A 16920-nucleotide genomic window follows, 5' to 3' on the forward strand; every position below is an offset into this window, starting at 1 on the left:
GGAGGAGGAGGAGGAGGAGGAGGAGGGCAGATCGCCCAGAGGAAAGCAGTGTGCTGGGCGATGACTCATCCCGACATATGTGGGATACGGGAGGATGTTTTCTCCATCACACAGCGACTCCACTCTGCACCACATCAATATTCATGTCCCTGATACGGCCAGTCTGCTGGGGTGTTCCCCCTGATACCCCTGTTAAATAGGTAATAGAACCCCATTTAACCACATGAATTAAGATCGTATAGCTCTTTGAAAAGAATAAATACAATTAAAAGCAACACAGGCATACACACATTCATTAGAAGGGTGCCTCCTTGGAACAGATGCTAATGAAAGATGATTGTCTTATGAAAGGAGGATGTCATGTCCATTGTAGGCTTTGAGCTCAGCAATATAAGTCCCATATCGCACCTCCATTGATCCATCGACACGGCCATGAAGAATGGCCCTTGAGCAGGGAATTCAATAACTCCCCTGATTATTTGCTTGTGTCACATGACATATGGGAATCGTCACACACACACAGGCACACACACAGGAACAGGAAACACGCATAAACGATATAGAATGTGTAGGCGTCGGTCATATACCGTCTTCTGCCTTCTATCTCCTATCGACCCTGTGTGTGGGTGTGTGAGCGTGACTGTGTGTAGTGTAGTAAAGGGTGTGGGCTAGGGTTGCAGCTTCATTCATAAAAAAAAAAGCGAGCTCAAATGGGGGGAGTAAGCGAGAGAGACGATGAGCGAAGGAGCCAGGGCGGGGCATTACTCATCTCACACACACACACACACACACACACACACACACACACACACACACACACACACACACACACACACGTCGAGAAGCACCCAGCTCCCACTGATGTTGGGTAACATTCACACCAAAATAAAATCTGAGAATCCCTCAATCTTTCCCACGCATCTTTTAATGGAATAGCTCTTCCGTATCTCAATTTTTTCCTTCGTCATGTTAGTAATTTCATAATTTACACCACATTCCTTCACACTCTAGAACGATTCAATCCTATTTTGCACTCACTCACTACCTATACATTACGTACATACCATTACCTTACAGCCCCCCTCCTCACACACTGCAACTTGACCCACTCCCAGCCCTTCGCCTATCAGAGGAGTCAGACCTACGTAGATCCTCGGTGGACAGTGTGCGTGACGCCAAACTTGCCTCCGCCCCCTCCTCTCGCCTCTGCAAACCGGTGTATAAATAATCAAGGACCGAGGGGGGAGAGAGAGGGACACGATGGTAGAGATAGGTAGGGAGAGGCTGGATAGAAAGAGAGAGAGGGTGGTAGGGAGAAGAGCGATGCAGCATTAGCATCATCAGTAGCCCCATACGCGCAGTCACACGAAGGCAACCAGAGAAGACGCAAGCATTCATTTGGCGAGCGTGCGTCAGGAAAACGGATATCTTTAATGTGCATTCCAGATTCCACCCGATGGTTTTCAGAATAGAATTGAAGACTGCAATTCTTTCATGAAGGACAGAGGGGATGCAATGCGCGATATTTAGATTTGTGTAATTGGAGCGAGAGGATCTGGCAACGGCGTCTTTGACGCAAATGCGATGGAGCTGCATTGGAACTGGTTGGTGGCGTGAGTGATTTATTGGAAGCGCGCTTGCTGGATTTTTACTGCGAATGAATTTCCATTTGGGGGATTATTCTTGGCTCGACTAAAAGGATTTTTTACTTCGCTTCGGGTAGGATTTAGTAATAATAAAAAATAAGTAGCCTAATGACCAGCGGAGACGAACCCGTCGTGATCAGCAAATGAAAAAAATCCACATGCTCGTTTTTTTCCCGCGTGTTCTGTCAAGCCAAGGCATAAGCATCGGAAGCTTCAACAATTGAAATATTAAACCACAAAAAAATCCGAGAGTGCTGCAGCCACTTTGCCTTACTGCCCTAGTTTCCGTGACAATGTGGGAACAAAACTGATTCCAAGACCGAGACCCCCACACCCCCTCCAGCAGTTCACTGGCTAGCTTATTGGCGTCGTGTGGACTCTCTAAAAGCATGTTCTGCTTTTGCCTACAAAGTTCCCTGTTGAAGCTCCAGGCGCTGGAGGTAGAAGGCGGCCCGTCGTTAGGGTCGTCTCCAGAGAATAGCCCCCCTCCCCTAGGAAGCAAAGAGCAGGGACGCTCTTCGTGTGCCATGGGCGTTCGCGGAGAGAAGGAAGGCAATACTCTGGCTCTGTGTCATAGCTGTCCTGCAGACGAAAACAGCCCTCCAGGTAGGCTACTACAGCGTGTCATGACACGGTGTCTTTTGATGTGTGGTGTTCCTCGCTCCATCACATCGCTCCTTAACCTCTGCTCGTCACGACTGCTCTGCTTTTGCCAGAAAACATCCAATCAGTTATTCAGTGCGTTTACGTTTCGGCTATTCGCTCATTCCTCCTTGCACTGCTACAGCTATGACCACCCACACCACCGCCACCAACACCACGCAAACCACCAGCACCTCCTCCCCCTGGCTCTTATTCACGTCACTAGTTTCATTGAATCATCTCTTTTTATAAATACAGATCTATGTGGATGTGGATTCTTTTTATTCAAGCCACTGGGTGTAGAAAGAAAATCTGTTGGTGTTAGCTCTTGTAACATTTGGGCTGTAGTGATGGTTTGAACTTATTGAACTTTGACCTTCCATTAGTTTATTTAGTCTTGAATCACATTTTGGTTAAAGCAATTACGTCATCCAGCCATTGACTTGTATATTGAATTGACTTGGTGTATGACTCACTCCCACACAGACACACACAGACACACGCACACACACCTACGCACACAACCACATGCACACACACACACCTACACTTATACCCACATACACACACAACCCTACACACAAAACACACCCACACACCTTCACACAGACCTTTCCCCACACACACACACACACACACACACACAAATACACACGTACACACACCCACACAAAGAACACACACGCACACACATATGCACACATCTAAACACACACAAACACAAAAAGCAAACACACACGCAGACACACACAGACACACATACACAATCACGCAGACACACACGCATACATCTACACACACAAACGGCCCACATCTATACACGTCTACAAACACAAACAGGCACACATCTACACACGCACGCACGTGCACACACACACACAGACACACAGACCCACCTACAGACATGCACTGGAGATTTGAAATGCAGCCTGTAGAGTAGACATTGGGCTTCATCCCAAAACATTTCAGCCTAACCAGAAGTCACCTATCTTTTCCTATCCACTCATTCTATTTCAGCCCACAGTTGACATGTTGCCAGTTCATCCGTTCATTTCTATGTTATTTACAACATATAGGCAGCCATCTGCATCACACATATAATATCACCATGCTCCTCCTAAAGACCCCACAACGCTCCATAGCACTGGTTATCCTGTTGCCCTGGGTGACCGAAGTTGGGCAAACTGCCATTCATCCATGTGGTTTTGGTTCAGCTCCTTGCTCGGGCAAGACCATTCAATCCCCTCTGAGATCAGAGAGGACATCGTTTCACCGCGCCGAACACTGTTTGTTAGCTGCTTTTGAATTATTTAAATATGGTTTATGATGATTACTTGAGAGCAGTATCACTATTATAGGAGACAGTTCAATATGACGGGCGTTTGTGTTAATCCACTTAACCAGCCATATCGTCTTTATTGGTAGTTTGTCTCTTTCAATCCTTCAGTTCACTAACTTCCTGTGACCATTAATTGTATAGGGTTCTGCTGCTGGTCTTTCCTTCTCTCTCTCGCTCTCTCCCACTCCGCTTTCACTCACTCTTTCTCTTCTGTTAGCATGGTGTGCCACTTATTTCTTCAGCGGTTTAAAATCAACAGCTTCACCCAGACGAAACAGCTGTTTCTGCTTCTGCATGGCTCTCACTAGTGTGTCATCATTACTGAGTGTCATTATATCGTGGCTAGCTGCGTTACATAGCGCTTGTTAGCAAGGCCGCGTAGGACATAAAGGCACCGACACACTTGAGTATACGGTAGCCTACATTCTGAAGGTCTGCGTGCAATACGTACAATACCACAACCTCCTTTCTTTGATAAACTCTGGTTGGCAGCGTCTGTGGTTGACCTTAATACATAATATATCACCTATGCCATTTTTTTTATGGAACAAACAGATTTGCTTCATCTGAATTTTATAATAAGAAAGGGTTATCGAACGCATTTTAACTCCCTATTATTCACTTGACTACCCGGAAAAATAAAACCTCTGCTAGCTTTGTATGCTTATTCCTATACCCACTCTGCACTGTCTTTTTTAGGAACTAGCAACTTTGGTAGCTGCTCTAATGTTGATTATATGCTTTGATTGTACTTCTCTCCATCGCTTTGGATGAAAGCAAATTGACTAAATGCAAATGTGGTTTGTTTTAAAGTTAAGCAAAACCTTGAAGGAGAAAATTTGCAAATGCATTAAAAACCAAACGCTATATAAATATTTTGGTAATTATGTAAATCACATCTAGTTCAATCATTATCATTACACTCTGTAAATTAAGTGACGTTATCACACCCTCTTGGGTATGACTGAGAATTTAATTATAAAAGAATGTAAAGAATGTACGGAATGTGCAGTAAAAAAAAGTTGAATCACATCACAGCCGTACCTGGGGGACATACAAGTAGTTAAGTGTGCGGACACGATTTCGGGCACTTATTTATCGCGGCCGTGAAAGCAGAGACTAAATGTCATCATTATTTCAGGTTTCAGGAAGCATAGCGCGTGCGCCGCTCTGCCCCTCTCTCACGCAAGACACACCACCTGCCTGTGCCCACCGCAGTCTGCAGTCTGCTGAGCCATGCCTACTCTGCTATTTATAGAACACACACACACACACACACACACACACACACACACACACACACACACACACACACACACACACACACACACAGTAGACAGTCACAAAGACAGACACACACACACACACACAGTAGACAGTCACAAAGACACACACACACACACACACACACACACACACACACACACACACAGTAGACAGTCACAAAGACAGACACACACACACACACACACAGTAGACAGTCACAAAGACAGACACACACACAGAGACACACACACACACACACACACACACACACACACAGTAGACAGTCACAAAGACAGACACACACATACATGGAGAGACACACACGCACACACTCTGACTCTAAGGCTGGCACGTGAGGGCTGGCTGCTGATTGCACAGCACAGGCGCTAACAGAAGATCCTCTGAGGAGCCTTTCTCTACAAGGCTCAACACTGCTTCTTTATAGCCACTGCAAGGCTCACCGCTTGATGACGGAGCCTTTCCAATGTGCCCAACAGCTCAGTCTCCCCTCTATACCTATACCTTCCTCCTGTCTTCCTTATTCTGTCACTGTGTTATGAACGTCATCTTGTAAAGCACCATGTGCCAAACAGTTCAGTGGTCTTTCGGTTTTCTATGTATATATATATACATATATATATATTTTTTTTTTTATGATGATATATATTTATATTTATATATATTTGATCTTATCTTACATGCAATATATTTGGCTCATATCTGATTATTTTTTTCAACGCTTTTCTAAGGTTGCTTTCTATGTACGGCTTTTCCATAATCATCATTATGAATACATGTGTCATTTATGTCTATATTTTCCCTTGGCATAAAGCGGCTATTGTTATGGGACAGTCAGCCATGCAGGTTAACTCTATATGTGACAGATTACACAGATTATTGTTTTCATAGGAAATTCCAAGTGAGGCTGAGAGCAGCTAATATCGGAGCAACTGCCAGATTTGCTGCTGCATGATCTTGTTTCCATAGGAAACAAGCAAATGCATGCCACGGATGTCTGTAGGAGTTCTATGCCCATTTTTTTTTTATAAAAAGTACTGCCTTAATCCACTCAATTAGACTGCCGTCCGTTAGACCTCACCAACCTGCTCCCTGTTTACTTTTGATTCGGTAACTCTGAAGGGCGTCTCAGGGGGTTCATCCCGTGCTGACGGCAGTCTGCTCACATCAGTGGCTGCTGCTAATATGCGCCATTGGAATCGATGCTTCCTTCCAAAGCATCTTGCAGCATTGTGAGTGCATACATGTTGTAGCATGGCATGGCTCCGGTGGGAATCCAACGCCTTTGTGCTAAACGTGATGAGATGTGCTACATACCGGGGTAACAATAGGGTAGCCCGCGACATGGATGTCCTACTCCTGACTCCCACCCGAGAGGTTCTCGGTTCGATCCCCTGTATCTGCAGCCTCCCTAGCCTAACCTCTATGACCTGTATCTGAATTATGCAGATGCTTACGACAGAAGAATCCTCTGAAGACTAATGGGGATTAACAGCAACACTGTCTCTGTGTGTTGCGCCGTGTCTCCTCCACCTCAGAGTCGCTGAGGGTCTACACCAGACCCCCGCAGTCCACCAAGCACCAGCCCTTGGCGCCTCTGCATGCCCACCAGCAGCAGCAGCACCAGCACCAGCCGGACCTCAACCACCACCACCACCACCACCCGTCCCTCCAGCCTCTGCACCCCCTCACCCCCCCGCCCAGCCCCCACCCCTCGCCCTACTCCCCCCAGCGTGGCGGCGGCGGCGGTGGCGTCCCCGGGGCGAGCGGCGACTTCGGGGGGGCGCTGGCGCTCTACGGAGGGGAGGACGGGCGGGAAGGGGGAGGAGGGGAGGTGGACGGAGGGGCGGGGGCCCTCCTCCACCTGATAGGTGGGGGCCACAGCCCACTGCCGTCGCCGCGCTGCTCTGGCCACAGCCTGAGGTTCAACTCGGACCCCGAGGCCGCGCCATCGCCGCCCTGCGCCCAGCAGTACATGCTGTGAGTGTCCGGCCGCCTGTGTCTGCCGGTCCAACCTGTCTTTCTTTCTGTCTGTCCTTGTATCGGTCTCTCCTTGACTCTCGCTGTCTCTCTTTCGATTCCCTCTGTGTGTTTGTCTGCCTGTCTGTCTCATTGCCTGACTTTCTGGTGGTTTGTCTGTCTGTCTGTCTGGTGTCTGTATGTAAATCTGTGCGGTCTGAAATCTCTCTCTCTCTGTCTGAAATCTCTCTCTCTCTTTCTCTCTTTCTCTCTGTCTCTCTGTCTCTGTCTCTGTCTCTCTCTCTCTCTTTCTCTCTGTTTCTCTTTCTCTTTCTCTCTCTCTCTCTCTCCCTTTCTCTCTGCTCTTTGTCTGTCTGTCCGTCTGTGTATTTCCGGTACTGCCAGAGGCCATGTCTGGTGGATAACAGGTTCATCACAATGAGTGTTCAGAACAGCCCCTCAGGTCATCGGATGACTTTCCGCTCCAACGCAGCAACCAAAGAAATTCAGTTTCATTGCGATTGCCCCCATGGCGTGATATTTCATGTTCTATTTTCATCTTTGGTTCCTCTTGTCTTTGTGAATTTTAATTCACTGCGTTACAGCTCATTTCTTTCGACCAGTTATAACAGGATTTTACTTTGTAGATCTGAGTGTGTGTGGTTGTGTCCGTCCCTGTGTTTGTGTGTCTCTGTGTCTGTCCGCCTTTTCTGTGTGTGTGTTTGTGTATATATGTGTGTGTTTGTGTGTGTGTCTCTCGCTAATTTTTGCACACATGCCCTATAGTCCGGAGTCATCTGTGCATGAAATGCAGTGACACTAATTAAGGCTAACTGACTTCATGATAAAGAGTATGAATAGCTTTCATCTCTTCCATTGCAGCCATGTATATACTCAGATTCTTCTTAATAAAAGTCTGAATAGAAGAGTATAATAAAAAGTATAATAAAAAGACCAGACTTTTATTATGCTCCCTAACCCAATTCATATTAGTTTGAATAAATTACATCTTATATTTCACTGATTGTATTTATACTTTTCTGGTATATATTTAACTAGCTGCAGCCCAAGCCTATCTTCATAACAGTGGTGAGATGAAGAGGAAGAGAAGAGAGGAAGAGCAGGAGTGGTAGAACTATGACGACCTCTGACCTCTGAGCTCCTTTCTCTTCAGGGCAAGAGGTCGCGAGCGGACCGAGGGACCAGCGGTGGTGTCTCCTTCCTCCGTACCTCTCCTCACTCGACACATCGGCACCCTGAAGAAGAAAGTCCGCCGTTTCGAGGAACGCTTCGAACAGGAAATGAACTACAAGGTGTGCAGTCTTTGAACACAGAGCTGTGGAGTCAACAGGTTCATGCTTGAGGGAATCCCCAACAAACGCTGTGTTTATTTCTGAATGCATGTATTTTAACCGTTGTTTTAGCACCCTCTATTGGGAATGTGATGGTAATGCTAGAAGACTGCGGATAGAATGGAAATACATATAAATAATATATGTATACTGTACAAATAACAATGATAGTATTGGATGACACAAATGATCAGGGTAATTACAAACATAATTAGTAATTGAGAAATACATTGTGTATTCAGTTATTATACAGCAAGAAGCACACTACTACCACACAGATGCATAGGGTTCCTTTAAGAAAAGGGTGAGTTGCCTGATGATAGTACTTTCAAGTGTGCTATTTCAAATTTGTCAAATACTGTTATATGTAGAGAGTTCGCTGTCCTTGTTTATTTTATAAATAAATTCAATATGTTTCAATATAGTATTTAAATCTTAATAGAAATAGTAGCAGAGTAGTCTTGAGTTCAGTCTCCCGCTTTGTTTTTCTGTTTCATTAATTTGTTTATGCTGTTGTTTTTATTTTTCAGCCGTCTTACAACGACAAGAACGCCAACCCTGAGATGGTAAAGGTGATGTTGGACCTGGCCAAGTCACGAAAACAGCTCAAGGGTTAGAATTAGTTATTACTCATCAACACAGTCAAAGTCACTAGTCACGTTTCCTGCTAAAGGTGAAGCGAATCTTTAGAAAGTTCGCAAAAAAGAAATTTGAATTAGGTGCGTTTCCAACAATTTGTTGGAGTGGAAAACTACACACATTCCAGGGCTTGTCGTATGATTTTGATAACATGCTCTCTTTTAGGTCTTGATATATAGTGGAATTGCGTTATTGTTCTCCATCTAAAATAGCTGTAATGTTTTTTTCTTTGAAGTGAGCAAGGAAAAGTTTTACCTCTTCAGCGGTCCACACATATCTATTATTCTCATTGGCCATCTGTTCCATGGATGTATTTAAAGGATACATTGTAGCTACATATTTATAATTCCAAATTCATCCCAGCCTTTATACCTCAGATACTATATGGTCTATAGCATATAACCGCGTTTTCTGATTACAGTTGAATTCATTTTTCACAATTGACCAGCTCTCGTTTTTAAGGCTGAACAGACAATTTGACTGGAACTTCTTAGTAGGAGTCTATATATCACGGATTAATGGACACTGTATAATTAAAGGATATACAAACATAGACATCCTATATATATATATATATATATATATATATATATATATATATATATATATATATATATATATATATATATATATATATATGTGTCTATGTATACGCTTAAAAATATATATATATTGGTGCTACAAGTTGAGGTCGGCAGGGTTGCTATGGCCGGTGAGGGTGTCGGATTGACTCGGCTGCCAGATCGACTCGGGGTCCTAGATGCGCAATAATGACGCTCTTCCTGTAAACGCTGTCTTTTAAATGCGTATGCGCGTTTCATTCATTCTCATGTTATTCCCAAGTATTAAAGAACTCCTTTTGTTTTCTAATCTATGGTCGTTATGCGGAAATCGAAAAGACGTTGTTAGTCCTGTGTGTTCAATGTTCGCTACGTCACAGCTGTTTCGAAAGGTCTGTTTCCATCTCGCATTTTGCGCATTTACTCTCTTTCGCATGAGTCAAAAACCACCTCAAGCGAGCGGATAAACTTTTCTGCGAATTAGAGGATTTTTATGCAAATGTTGGTGTTTCAATTACTGTTGATTCAATGCTTCAAAATTCGCATGAAAGCAGGGGGATTGAAACACAGCTATTAGAAACAAGCATTAAAAACGGTATTTTATGAAAAATATTTTTTAAAAAGGATATTATGGCATTTTTTACTCTAATTGAATAACAAAGTAATGACCATGAATTATTGTGGTTTGGTAGAATTCTTGTTAATTGCTATGTGAAGCATTTATTATCCATATTTGAGATATTTATATGAAAGCAGAGTATGATATGATTATTTGACTTGCTTGACTGCTGTATTTATTTGAATCAATTGTAATAATGCAACATGAACACATGTTATCTTCCATCTGTCCTCTTGGGGTGCTATATCTTCCTAGAGATGAAGCTGAGACACTCTGTGTTTGATTCAAACGACCTGGGCCCGGAGGGAACAACTGGGGACTCCAATCAGCTGTCCAGGTACCCCTCGTGTTATTAAAGGGCTTGCAAATCGCAAAAGTGGGCCAAGGGGAGACTGGTTTAGACTGATATTTATATATATATTTATTTATATTACAATAGCGATTTTATTATGATAGAACGCCGGTTATAAATGGGTGAAGTATCCCTTTAATTTGACTTGTGTTGTTGTGTTTGAAACTGCCAATGCGTTTCTTACGTGAGACCAATTTTAATTAGCCTGGGTTATGTTATGGTAAAATAGGTTAGGTTATGTTTAGGTTGATCAAGGATTTTAAAGTACTCCAACTCTCTTGAGGCCTCTAAAAATGAGGGAGTATCACCAACAAAAAATCTCATGATGCATTTTGCTGTCCAACAATTTTTTCTTACATAGATGATTCAAATCTTCTACTATTCATCATGTTCTATTTTAATAAATAATTTTAAAATTATATTTATTTAAATTTTTTACCTGCTCTAAGTGCAGCAGACAATTTATCATTAAACTGTAATTTTATCCGCGTCGTAATTTTAACTTTGATCAATGCACCACTGGCAAACTTTAATTGAATGTGACTCCCGAATTTAACGTTAAACTTTATTCATTGTTGATTCACTTTTGATCTTGTGTTGCAGGGGCGGTTCTAGCCAGCAGGGGGAGCCAGAGCAACACGAACCCACATTAGAGGAAACGGTTGAGTCACTATTCGGGAGGCTACGAGAAAAGAGACAAACATTAGGCTTGCCTGACAATATGAAGGTAAAGAACCAAACAAAATATGCATGTGTGTTTTTTGTGTGTGACACAGCTTGAGTTTGTATGTAGTCTACTCTGTAGTAAACGCTTGCGTACATTTCTATATGTGTGTTTGTGTGTGTGTGTGTCTTTGTGTCTCTGTGTATGTTCTGTGCGAGTGCTGTGTGTCTTTTGTGTGCCTCTATCTGTGTGTATGTGTGCTTGTGTGTGTGTGATTGTCTATGTGCTTGTGTGTGCGTTATATTTGTTTCTGTCTACATGTTCCATGTGCTTGCTGTGTGTGTGTGTCCCATGTGTATGCCCCGAGTACCATGTGTGCTCCAAATGCGTGCTATGTGTGTGTCCCATGTGTATGCTTTCAGTACTGTGTGTGCTCCTACTGCGTGTGTGTGTGTGTATACCTGCTCATAGTGTCCCTGTCTTCGGGCTGACCCTGTGTGTGCTGGGTCCCTAGGAGATGACTCAGGGCCAGATGGTGCTGGAGAAGATCACGCTGCAGAAATGTCTGCTGTACTTCGAGAGTCTCCACGGACGGCCGGTGAGGGAGACCTGCAGTCCTCACATCACAATAACATTGAGTCATTTAGTCAGGCAATGCATTCAAACCCAAAACTGAAGACAAATGTCTGTGTATCTAATTTTTTTACTTAATATTATTATTTTGTTACGTTTATGTCATTTCTTCCCATCCTTTTTACTTTCGCTGTTTCCCTCTTCGCTTTCTTCTCAAATGGATATCGTTTTTTCCTGCTATATACCTCATATTCTCTCTCTCTCTCTCTCTCTCTCTCTCTCTCTCTCTCTCTCTCTCTCTCTCTCTCTCTCTCTCTCTCTCTCTCTCTCTCTCTCTCTCTCTCTCTCTCTCTCTCTCTCTCTCTCTCTCTCTCTCTCTCTCTCTCTCTCTCTCTCTCTCTCTCCCTCCCTCCCTCCCCTCCAGGGTTCTAAGCAGGGGAGGAACCTGGTGAAGCCTCTCTATGACAGGTACCAAATGATCAAGCGTCTCCTGTGTGCCAGCCCCACCACCATCACAACCATAGTAAGAGGCTCATTGGACCCTTATAGCTCTTATGGGACTTGGAAATTATTATTATCTGTAATAATAAATGTTTTCTAAGTGTCGTCTGCGAGTTGTGTCAGTTCATGCAACTAAATGTCACTTCCTTTCAACCATGTAACATCCTTTGTGACAATAAAAACTAAAAATTACCTTCAACTTGTCAATGGGTAAAAACATTGGATTGAGAATACTATACATGTGAATGTAAATGCATTTTAACTATAAAACGAATAATGTGTCATCTTTTCCGTCATGGTTAGGAGGAAGAAGAGGGCTCAGATGAAGATTACACCAACCACCATCAACCGGCCCCGCCCCCTTGCAGAGTGACGTGGCAAGCAGCCAATGAGGAGGACAGTGACCGGGACAGTGACCCGGCCTTAGTGTCTCCCATAGTGGAGGTGAAGGACGTCCGCGAGAAGTCTCCTATCACGGTCATAAATCTCCATGAAGCGTCCAGGTACACATAATGTCACCATGGAGACACCTTACTGGAAAAAGCCAAAAGCCAAAATATATTGGTTTTCCCTAACGAGGAAACCAATCAGAATTGGTCTACCATCTATAACAGCTCTTAACATGACACAGACACATACATAATATGCATGTAGTAACACGTTAGCAGAGATATCCTTGGGTTTACATACATTTGTCTTATTGTACTGAAACAAGTGAAACAATGTTTTGTTTCGCATGAATAATATTGGAATATAACCTGAAAAATAAATGAATCCTGTATCTACATCGGATTACTTCATTTCAGGAGTTTTTCTAAAACAATTTCTGACCGCGCAGGTCGGAGCTGGTGCTGAGCTTGCGTGAGACGCGGGTGGAGAAGAAGAGGATCCGTAAAGGCCTGAGGGAGTTTGAGGACGAGTTCTACAGACAGACCGGAAGGTGAGCGACCGCTTAATGCTGGACTGCTCCCAGAAGCACTGACCTCAAAGCAGAGTGCTCTGAAGCATGATTTGTCAGATTAGTTTGCCATACCATGGTTCTTAGCTTAAAGCCCATATCTTACTGAGACCAAACCACGGTTTGTAGTGCGTTTTCTTGTTTTGAAAAATGCATATATTCCGAGCCATCCGATTGGTTGAAAAAAAATTAACCCATTTTATTGGTTAGAAAAAAAAAAGTTAGTTCAAGCGATCTGATTGGTCAAAAAAAGTATTAATTTATAATATGAAAATATATAATTATTTCAAGCAATAAAATAAATTATTTTATTTTTAGGTTATTAAAAAAATTACTCAAGTTGCAGAAAGTCTTGTAGAAAGATAAACATTAATTTAGCGCTATCGTTACAGTTAACTTATTCATAAAAACAAGTACCAAGCACAATTACTAGGTTAACCCGTTCCCTGTTTTCAACAAAGATAGCTAGGATAAGGTGCTACACAATGCTTAGTCCTATGTTGTGTGCTCTCTGAGATCAACATCTTCTGTTCGTCCCTTTTTCATGCAAACAACATAGATATGTTGTTTGCGACATCGACAACGGATCTACTATTCCTTTGTGGCTGAGAACCGTTGGTTCTGAGCGACCTGTGTCTGTGTGTTTATTGCTCACAGAACGTGCCAGAAGGAGGACCGCACGCCCATGTCGGAGGAGTACCAGGAGTACAAACAGCTCAAGGCTAAGCTCCGCCTCCTGGAGATCCTCATCAGCAAACAGGAAGTGAACTAGCCAGCGACAGCAACGCTACTCCCTGGTCTTCTTTTGTAATTAAAGTACCGTACATATACAAATAGTTCATTTTTGTGCCACCAAAGTGTGCACCCTGAAAAGTGTGAATGGCATAAATGTACACTAAGTCGACTCAATAAGTGTACACTAAATAGACTCAAGTGTACTCACTTGCTGTGAATACGCAGGAAGCGTAAACGTAAAGCGACTTTATCCTCATGTCCTGTCCTCCAAGTCTTCTCCCAAGTGTACTCACTGAGATGCATACCTGCATACGTGTGAGGGGCTAAGTCAACAATTTTAATGATAGAAGTGATTTAAGGTGTATATTGATTCTCTTTAGGTGGACTCAGCAACAATGATACCTATCAACTGATCAACTCAAAAATGCCTTTGACCTTTCAACAGATTCTATTTCAGACACCAAAACCTTGGCCTAGACTTTTCTATCTATTGTGATGACCTTGAGTGTCTATGTGTGCACATGCTCAACTTCAACGTTCGATTTGTATACTCGTTATTTTCTAACATGACATTTGTTCCCGCTCCTATATACATGTAGTTCATGGGCAAGTAGGGATCCATCGCTATGATTAATTTGAGCAAATCAAACCTTTTTCTGTGGTGTAAACAACATTGTGATTTATAACCCCCCTAAAAAAATGAATCCAGAGGGTGGGAATAGGTGAGGGGTGCGTTCAACACTGACACTAGAATGCACTTTAATACCGAGGAGCAGGCATGAGAAGAACAAAGGACCGCAGAGGGCTGCTCAACACATAGAAGCACTTTGTCGAGTGGGAACTTAATGTGTGATAAGTGTCGACCATTTATTGTTGTTGCTGTTGAACGTGTTGGCGCTGGTTATAGTGGGGTTCAAAGAGCAAACAAGTTTCAGTTGGACTAGTTTATTCAGAAAATTTGATCATATTGCATCAATATCACCTCTTTTTTTATCAACCGTCATCTAAACTACGCGGTAGATTCGCCCCCTTGATCGATTGATTGAAGGCGTTCAGTAGAAGTGTGCCTACAGAATCGGAATGATCCTGAATGAAATGGATCTGTATTCACATCACTTTGGAGAAAAGCTTCTGCTCAATGACAAGATAGAAAAGAGTTTATCCTTGTTTCACTTTAGAATGGCTCAGATTATGTTTAAGTGGAAATTAGTCAAAGGATATCTTTCTAGAATGATGGGCAAAGGTGCAATGACATGTTGATAACTTATATATGAATCTTCAAATGATTCACTTTATTGTGGAAACTACTCTTTGTGATAGTTCCAGACAAAAAAAGGAAAAATAACCGTTCCTTATGCCATACGTGGCACATTAAAGGAGATGATATTATATTTTGCCAAAGCCTAAGAGTATTATGCATTATAATCCATATTTTTCCTTTGGATTCATATGCAATATGTGTATTCATACATACTCCTCTATACATGTTAATCTGTTTACATTTGCACACAATGTATGCAAACCATACAAATAGCAGCTAATAAATGTCTACTGTTAAATATAATTGATATAATTTAAAACTGTTAAGTAAACAGATCACATGTGACAATGAGGAAGTTTGTAAAAGTGTTTTGTTTTAACTTTTATCTTCAGGACCTAATTGACACAGGTGTCACGCACGAGGAAGAACCTGGTCTCAAACAGGCCCTTTGTGCATTTATTGAGGAGCCTTCCTTTATCTCCAATGTATTGCAGGGTTGGTAAAAATCTTGTGTTGCATGTGATTCTTCAGGATGGTACAGTTCACTGAAAAGTCCAACTGTTTCAACACATTGGACTGCTGTTTGTTTTATTTTATTTTTTTGTATTGTATTGTATTCTTTTATATCCATAAATTAATGTGAATGATTTATGATCACAAATCCATCCCATTTTTCTTTCTGCACGTGTGTTTTTCAGTGAAATCAGTGAAGCGTCATCACTGTATTATTATTATTATTATTATTAAGTATATATATATATAGAATCACAATTATTGCATACTTGTCTGTGAGCTTAAAGCTGGTCGCAGGGAAGCATGTTTAAAAACCCAACGTTTAAAAAAATAAAAGCATTTTAAGTAGTGTATAAGTGAAATGTGTAAATGTACCTTTGATAACTCTTGACTTCTGGTGTGAGGTATCAGTTAAGGACTAACCATACACATTATACAAGACAGAGGTCTCAATAACCCTTAAGATCCCATCCAAAATAGACCACAACCTGACCTGAAGGGAGATAGGGGATCCCTGGCACTGGCTAGACGGCTCTAGCTTGACCCATCATGTAGGAGGTGGACACACTGTGCTATATATGTCAACACATATTAGTTTGGTTGGTTTAGGTCACTGTGAGGGCCCTGTATACATGTGTAGAATCTGCATTCCCTGGACCACTCGGAGTGGGGCTTCTTATTGGCTGGCTCAGAGACCAAAATGGCAAAAAAACAATTCAAAATGTTCATTACACCTCTATTTATGAAGAGTATTGGGGTCATTTGTAGAAAACAAGTCTTTACATTAATGACGGTCCATACTTACGTTTTTCAGTGTAAATGCAGTATATCTCAGAGGGTTTGAGGGAGAACTGAAAGTATGATTACACTGTGTGTAATTGAACATATCTGGGATTGTACAAACTACTAACAGACTTAAAAATTCCAGCAAGATTGTGTTGTAGTTTCGTAGTGGTTGGTTGTTTACTTTTTCTGTGCATGTCTGTATGTGTTGGTGTTGGTATGTTATGTTTATTTAAATAGAAAATCCGCTCTCGTAAATGACAAATGGTTGATATGACAACAAAAAATGACTTCCAGTTCATTGTGCAACAACTTTTTTTATGACTTGAAATTAAATATTTTGCAAAAAAAAACTTTTATTTTACCTGTTTATTTTGTTAGATAAGCACACCGTATTTGATATGTTCAAAAATAATTAACACTGCACCAAGCAGACAAACAGAAAAATATGCTGCACCAATGCCACAACCCTACTGCAGTTATTCCAGATTGTACCGCATTCAAGTTTTAACCAAGAAAGATTCTCAATAAAACTTGGTT

The 16920-nt window shown here is 42.2% G+C and overlaps 1 protein-coding gene across 1 annotated transcript; it reads left to right on the forward strand.

Moving 5' to 3' along the window:
• The first annotated feature begins 1247 nt into the window (after window positions 1–1247).
• Window positions 1248–16787, forward strand: fam13c (family with sequence similarity 13 member C). Its single transcript, XM_030340951.1, has 11 exons — window positions 1248–2252; window positions 6450–6891; window positions 8045–8183; window positions 8753–8834; window positions 10296–10377; window positions 10996–11119; window positions 11571–11654; window positions 12054–12152; window positions 12434–12633; window positions 12969–13070; window positions 13746–16787. The coding sequence occupies exons 1-11, from the start codon at window positions 2036–2038 to the stop codon at window positions 13858–13860; spliced, it is 1686 nt and encodes a 561-aa protein (XP_030196811.1). The 5' UTR covers window positions 1248–2035; the 3' UTR covers window positions 13861–16787.
• Window positions 16788–16920: the final 133 nt, after the last annotated feature.

This window comes from Gadus morhua, chromosome 18, assembly GCF_902167405.1.
Source record: "Gadus morhua chromosome 18, gadMor3.0, whole genome shotgun sequence".
Classification (NCBI taxonomy): Eukaryota; Metazoa; Chordata; class Actinopteri; order Gadiformes; family Gadidae; genus Gadus; species Gadus morhua.

Bases quoted from the DNA above. Each gene is read 5' to 3' on its own strand.
- fam13c (XM_030340951.1), top strand. From the start codon at position 2,036: ATGTTCTGCTTTTGCCTACAAAGTTCCCTGTTGAAGCTCCAGGCGCTG. The intron at 6,892-8,044 runs GTGAGTGTCCGG...CTTTCTCTTCAG, and splicing joins TGCGCCCAGCAGTACATGCT to GGCAAGAGGTCGCGAGCGGA. The intron at 11,120-11,570 runs GTAAAGAACCAA...CTGGGTCCCTAG, and splicing joins GCTTGCCTGACAATATGAAG to GAGATGACTCAGGGCCAGAT.